Raw genomic sequence first — 7,679 nt, forward strand, 5'->3', positions numbered from 1 at the left:
CTTGTGCTTGCAAGAGGATCCTTGTTCTGCTGTTACTGTCTCTGGATATTTCACTTACCTGGCTATGAATTATGTGAAAACTGTGGATATTTGTGCCTGACTTTCATTTGGGCAACATTTTACTGAGCAACTTTCATGTGCCCTGGAAGAGCTAAGCCTCTAGCCCCAGATGTGGGCTTCCCTGTGTGGAATCTGCCAACGTTGTGTACAAATACTGAACAAAAGGAAGGGCTGCTCTACTTTCCCCTCTTCTTTTTTGCAGGTCACCTTTCCAAATGCACAAGCAGAAGCCCCTGACTTAGAAAAACCAGCAGCTGTGCTAGTGGAGAGTGGCCCAGTAGCTTATAACCCCGACGAAGAGGTAGAAGAGGAAGAAATAGAAGAAGATGATGATCACTGCATGAGCGCCTTGCAGTTAATGGGAGGAAACGGTAAGCTGGGATGCTGTCGAAATTGCCATCTGCTGGTGCTGCGGGGTTCGTTGTCGCAGGGCTGAGGACAGACAGGGTTGCCCTGCTTGTCCCTGTCCTCCGGCAGCTCATCCCATGCAGAGCTCCTGCCGCCTTCCCGGCAGCGCCCATTCCTGTGGGAAAGCCGGGAGTCCGAAACCTTGTCTGAAACCTGGTCTTCTTAGGGACTCCTCCTGAGAAAACTTTGCATCTCGAGCTTTAGGCTAAGAGGGCTTCTCAAGAGCAAGCTGATGTTACGCCTTCTTCAGAATTAGGTTTCTTAATGTGGATCTGAGGGATTAGGGGGTCAGTGACCCTCCATCAGCAATGCTCGGGGCTCGTTGCCTCCCGAGCCGAGCTGCCCTGCTCCTGCCTGCCTCCTCAGCGATGTCGAGGTTGTCCGTGAGCCCTGGGGACGTGACTGTCCGGCTCAAAACAAAACGAATCGTCACACTCCATTTCTGGGGAAAGTGTTAGGAGGAAGGAGATCTTCACCAAGTACAGAAATTGCCTTGATAGCGTGCGACGTGCTGTATGGTACACAGATGTGTACTAATTTCTATGGGTTACCCAGCAAAGCCACTCATTTAATTAGGTTTCTTTGCTGGCAGGAAAAGGCAGTATCCTCTCCGCTGTGGTTTTTCCTAACTGGACACATCCACATTTATCCTTTATTAAAAACTTCCCCTTAGAAGTTAAGCTTTGAAAATATACAAAAATATTTCTAAAATGAGAGCTGCTAATTATGGGTTGTGAAAAAGCAAGATGGGAATAAGTTTCCTACTGAAATGATATTTACTGCAAAAATCTTTCCAGTACTATTAATTTAGCTTTCATGGACAGTATGTATACATTTCACAAAAGTGTGTGTTGCTTTTAAATTATTTCTCCACTGGAAAATAATTGCTGAACCGTAGGAAAAACAGTTTGTTGCCTGCATTTATTATTAGAATAATGTTCCCAAGAAAAAGCACCCATGTGGGGGTGGGTGGGTCTATGTTTATTAATAAACCCCCCACAAAAATAGAATAAAGGTCACTGAGCTTTTTTTCTTTGTAAATGTTACTATTTTTAAACCATTCTGAGAACATTCCACTACTCCCTGTCTGGTCTGGACGACAGCTGAAAAATCAGAGTTTAAAAAAAAAAATAAAAAGGAAAGGAGTATTCCCAGAATTCAAACGCAGGTGTGCAGAGCCGCTCAGCAGAACAAATAACTCCTTTCTAACTGCTTTCTTCATGGATTTTAGACCTGTCTGTCTGGAATGACTGCAGGAATTACAGATGGTGAACTTCACCCATTCTACACAAATTATTATAGATTACACTTAATTCTGCTTCTGAGCATTTGCTTGACTCTTTGGATGAAGTGTTGCACTGTATTGAATTTGGAATATAAAGGTTAACTTTACTGAATGCTCATATGTAATAGTTATCCATAGGTTCAACTACGCAACAGAAAATACCTGTTTCACTACATTCAGAAGCACACAGAAGAGAAATTGGTGTGTTAGAAACCCACAGATTCACCTTCTGACACACACATCACACAGTCTTTGCACTTGGCATTGTTTAAGAAAACAAGATGGGATAAAAAAAATCTGGGCAAAATTTTAAGTTGTTCCTCTAGGATTAATTTTAAGTTGTTCCTCTAGGATTAAGTAGATACAGGACATCCGAGTCAGATGCGTTGGTCAGGACTTGTTGCACGACTTCTTTGATGTTGATAGGAACTGTGAGCTATCTCTGAACCCTTGCAGTTTCAGCCTATAAATCCATGAATAATATAAACAAGCCAGCCTTTTTCTTGGTGGCTACGTCTAGTGAGAACCGTGCCTACTTGTAAATGTATGCTGCTGCTTATCAGCCACACTGTTCCAAATTACTTGTGACAATCAGGGTTGATCACCTTAACCTCTAAATTAAACCAAGTCTTTCACATATCCATGTGCCAAGTATTCCTGAATGAGGGTCCAGTGACAAGTGAGAAGAGATATTTACACATACTTGCTTACAAATAATTTTATTTCACTGAGGAAAGTACATGCAAGGACTTTTTATTTAGCCCTAAGAAAATACATGATTTTTAAAATGCTTGCTTAAGGCAAAACTTACCATCTAGTTACACAGCAGGAAAACAACCTGAAAGTAGCGATACTTTTGTTGTATCTTCCATCTACCTGGAATATATACATTTTTATATGCTTTTGTCTTTGTGTGTTTCAGATTATGGCTGTGATATGGATGATGATGATGGCTATTAGTTCCATTTACTTCCAAAGGACATAGACTGTGTCGTGTTCCCGACAAATCTTCAGTCTTCAAACTGTATGAATAGTGAAAGAAGCTGTCTATGGTCAGCAAATGTAATTGAACAATCCTTACTTTTGTAAAGCGAATTTTAGGTTGGCATTGACTCTGGTCAGTTTACATTGACCCATAACCCAGCAATAAAGTTTGGGTTTGTACTTGAATTTTTTTTTATTTTGGTGGATCATAGTTTGAGGATGAAATTAATGGGAGTAATGTTTCCAGAGAACAAAAGAAAAGAGACAAAATAGACTGTGTATAAAGCATGTGTGGCTGAAAGACACACATCTCTTATTTATGTGAGCTGCTTTTAGGCATGCTGTTGAAAGGGAGCAGATAGAAGGACGGATAGGAGGACAGGTGAAAACGAGAAGTACGCCTGTTGATTATTTGAGTACAGAAGCATTAGTTGTCTCATAATGCTACAACTGAAAGAAAGAAAACATTTCCAACCTGTATTGTAAACATGACCCTGTTACTGTACACAAGCTTCCTTACCCAAGCCTATCAAAAATTAATGACAAGTTATATATTTGCAGGGCGGTAACGGTTTCCCTGAAATGAAGTAAATACTTCTTTATATTAATAAATTCATAGATTTCTTAAAAGATAGGACAATAGAAGGCAATGCTGGCAGCGAAGGATCATCTTCCACCGCGAGTCCGATGCGGTCTACGTGGAAAGAGGGAGAAGACCTGGCTGAGGCAAGAAGTGTAGAGGCAAGCCGGCGACAATGCTGTGCTCACGTGCCTTCGCTGGGCGTCCCTAGGGACAGCCAGGTCTTGTTGCAGCTGGAATTGCTGCAGGAGAGTCACTCTGGCCATCTCCGTGGAGCTGCTCTTGTCTGACTGAGTTAGAGTGAAGGTCTGCTCCCAAGAGCTGCCTGTCTCTAAAACCAGTTGAAGGAAAGAGAAAGCTGAGCTTTTTAATAAATAAGCTAGCATCTGCTTTGGCTGAATTTAATTTAATGTAATTTATTTAACTTTCTGTGGGTAAATAAAAGGTCACCATGCAGCAGTCTGACTTTCATGGCTCAAATCCCACGCTTGAATAGTCGCTGCTACGTGAATAATGCTGGAGCTCCGGCCCTGTGCGCCCCAAAACGTCAACAGGCACCTCCTTCTCTTCCAGATACATCAGCTCTCGCAATGCTGTGAGAGCAGGGGTCAGGGATGGAGCCCCTATTGCCAGATCCCACCCCGTTGCCTCTGACCTGCCTTTCCCTGGTACTGCTGGGTCCGAGGCTCTCGGCTCGGTGGGAAATGCACTGCGCTCTGGATCACGCTCTTGACAACCGCAGCTGCAGGACCCAAGATGTTTTTCATTCCTCTCCCTTGTCTGGTGACAATCATGAAAACTGTAGCGCTGCAGGCTCGTCTTGCACCAGGGAAAAATGGATGTTGATCTTAACAACGTGGTTTCTGTTAAGCTGTCTCTCCTGGTCCGCTCGTCCTTCCTGCCCTTTTTTTGAGCAGTGCTCATCACTAAAGCGCCGTCCATCCTCCCACTGCGGAGGCTGGATCGTGGCAGGAAAAGAAGCTGCCTTAGGAAGCTCTCTAGCTACTGCCAGCCAGAGTGACGGTGATGCTCATAGCTGTGGTCGTCACCAAAGAGGGGAAGGGCCATATGGCCTTCCATACTTCTTCTGTCCCTCTCAGCAGCATGCCTAAGAGGGATCATATGAGTAGAGCAAGAGCGAGTGCTTGTTTTAGGAGCAGACTTATTATTATTTGGCTGGTAAATGTAGTTTGTTGGGTAGGTTGTATCTGCTAGATATTTTTGAGCCCTGTATAGGAGTATTTCTGCAATGACTTCTTAAAAGCAGAATTTGGTAACAAATAAGATGCAGTGAGGCTAATGGGAAGAAGAGCTCTTCTGAACCAGAATCCAGTTACTTAGTTTGCAGCACTTCAGTGGAAAGAAGAGGTTCCATGTAACTCTTAGGGGAAAAGCTGGCATTTTCACCAAAAAACTATAGATTTTTTTCTGATACTTTATAAATACTGCACAGAAAATGATATTGAGGAGATAAACCTTACTACCTCTCTTTTATCTACACCGTAAATTGAAAATCATGCTAGAAGGGGACAATTTTTTAAAAAGTATTTTGTTTTATCAAAGTTCATGCTCTGCAAGTCTTTGAGACAGTTGAGTTTGAGCATTTGGGCTTGAATTAATCTGCCAATAGGATTATTACAAATACCCATACTCTCAGTATATTCTCAAAGCTTGGGTTTTATTCCAAGGTACACATTATTCTCTATGCAGGAAATAAACATGCATAAATAAACATGTGTATGACTCATGTAGGTCGAGTGCTTTTCTCAAATGCAAGATGTTGGCTCTTAAAGAAACCACCAAGATGAATTCTTTATTGCTAAGGGTCTTTCCTCCAGCCTTCTGTGTAGATTTTCATTGGTTTGTTCCCCCAAAGGATACTAAACCTGCTGCCAATGTAGGGATGTTATGTGCGGGAGCTGAGAGTCTGCCCAAATAACTGCTGCTAGCAAATTTGAATTTCAGTAGCGCATTGCATTTCTGAGAACATTGTTTCCTGCACTGGAAGTAGAGGATTGCAGTTTTTGAACGCTCTCATATGATTTGATTAGGAAAGGCTATTGCATAGTCTGCTAGAAGGGCACTTGGAGAGCAGAAAAAAAAAAAAAAGGCCTACAATTCTATAGGATCTCAGTGAAGTTAATGACATGGTTCCTGTACGGGAGTCCTAAAGGAAAGGTCATGGTATTGGATAGGCAGACTTCACTCTGAGCACTGTAAGACTTCTTACGCTATAGTGGTTATGTACATTTTTAATTTATTGGTGACTTATCGGGATTTTTATAATGTTCAGTCCTTCTTGATTTAACTAAGCTCAGGAAATGTAAACAGATTAGAACATGCTAGTTTCTGTTTTTATAGCTAGTCATTAAAATGTAAAAAGATTAACACTGCATTAACTCTGTTTACTACTGTTGATGTATCTGGACAATTTTGTTGTATGTAAGCGAGCCTAAATTCACTTGGAGTAATTTGGACCCTGCTTTTCTCAGGATTCTGATTATAATGAAGAGAGCTTAAAAGGCTTCAACATTTGTTGTTCTTAGATCTTCTTATTTGAACCCACACAAGCTGTATATCATCGGGTTTGTTGCATAAAGCATGTCTCTTGCTGCAAGTCGCTTTGCTTGACAGGCAAAACCCTCCAGCTGTTGCATCCAGCTTGTCTGCCATGCAGCCTTTTAACACTCTTGTATTGTGGGAGTAAAAAATGAAATAATGAAAATAATGGGATTCTTCACTGTGGTGAGTGCATTTTCAGTGTCTTAATCATCTCTGACATTTCTTTAAAATTACTGTGTTCAGTACAGCAACTTTTAAATGGTGCCAGACAGCCTTGTCTTGAGGGTTAAACGTGTCCATTGAAAAAGTTCTTGCCATCCTGATGGCTTGCTTGTATTCTTTGGATTGCATTGAAACTCCAGTCGCAGATGTGTACAGTTATTGTAGTTTGCCTAATAAATGTTCTGTTTCTTATTTTTGTGTTAAATCCTTGCATTTGGTTCAGTTAGTGCCAAGGAAATTAAACCTGTTTGATGTAAGCATATGTATCATCCTTACACAACCATGATATGAGCCATGTTAAGCTTTTTTACTGTAATATATTTGCTGTAAATAAAAAGTAAAACCCTTGCATAACCCATCTTTTATGATGCTGTCTTGCTAATTTCTGATTCTTCTGTCTTCATTCTTACAAATGTTCATTTTTGATTGGTTGATAGTGGTCAAAATTTGAAATTCAGAGCTTTATTTCATCTGTAAAAGGGAAGACATGTCTAATCAGGCAAGAGTTTTTTACAAGATACTGTTCCACTGATAAATGTAGATACTTTCTGTAAACTGGATAACATTAACGAGGTTTTTCCTCTAAGCTATATAATTAACTGACTGTGGGAACAATATATAGTGTGTGTACTTAGTGGAACTGTTCCAGTGCTTGTTTCTGAAAGTTGTATCTTGATAAATAAGGTGTGTGCTGAGTTAAAAATCATGTTATTTTATCAAGATCTGGTTGCCACAGTTTGGAGGCCAAAATTCACATCTACTCCTGGTGCACATGGGTATTTGCTCCTTGTATTTTTTTCTGGAAGTGAAGCTACTACTAGATCCTCAGGAGTGCCTACTGCAAAATTTTAGCATTTAATAGGACAATTAACAGTAGTTTTGATAAGGCAGTAAGTATGTGTCATTCCAGCATTTCACTGGGTTCCCATACTCTCATGTAGGTGCACGTCTGCTTTCATCGACATCAGGATGCTTGTATCTTAGTTTCTTTTCAGCTGTTCCAACCCTGTCCACTGGCAGTTGGGAACTTCTCCAGTGATGTCCGTCACAGCTGCTTTCTCACTCATAACATCTAAGCTGTTAAAAAGTACTGGGCACCTTGGCCTCGTGTTCTCTGCTTTTCCCAAGCTATAGAGTTATTGGCTTTGACCTGTAATTTTTCTCTTCCCTATCACACCAGGCTTTCATAACCAGAACCATTCTGTCCACCTAGCTGTGTTCATCAAATACGCCTCCTTTAAGGGTCTGAGAAGTGAAGTAATGTTAATAAAGCTGAAATCTTGTAAAGCTTTGTATTAACTTAATTTGTCACCAGTAGATCATAGTGGGCTCATTGTTAGGTTCACGTTTTGTAACACAGAAGAGGCCATTGTAATTTTCTACTCCTGTCACATGTGTAAGAAGAGTTACAGCATAATATTCGGTATTTCTTATGTCCACCCTGATACCTGGCAGCAGTCTTGGTGAGTGGTGGTTGTTTAGTGAAAGGGGTTAAGCACATGAGAAATGAGGCTGGGGGAAAATTCATAACTTGCAGCATAACAAATTTACTTGATGAGTTCCCTCATTGTAATTGTT

General features: G+C 41.0%; 1 protein-coding gene across 2 annotated transcripts in view; it reads left to right on the plus strand.

Moving 5' to 3' along the window:
- The window catches only part of BRF1 (BRF1 general transcription factor IIIB subunit), a 176,918-nt gene extending 170,458 nt beyond the window's left edge, over window positions 1–6,460 (plus strand). For both annotated transcript variants that reach the window (XM_075029672.1, XM_075029673.1), the window contains 2 exons: window positions 263–431; window positions 2,676–6,460. In XM_075029672.1, the coding sequence (XP_074885773.1) occupies window positions 263–431; window positions 2,676–2,713 (207 nt within the window). In that variant the 3' untranslated portion in view covers window positions 2,714–6,460. The remainder of the gene's footprint in view (window positions 1–262; window positions 432–2,675) is intronic.
- The last annotated feature ends 1,219 nt before the right edge of the window (window positions 6,461–7,679 follow it).

This window comes from Buteo buteo, chromosome 6 (assembly GCF_964188355.1).
Source record: "Buteo buteo chromosome 6, bButBut1.hap1.1, whole genome shotgun sequence".
In the NCBI taxonomy this organism is placed as follows: Eukaryota; Metazoa; Chordata; class Aves; order Accipitriformes; family Accipitridae; genus Buteo; species Buteo buteo.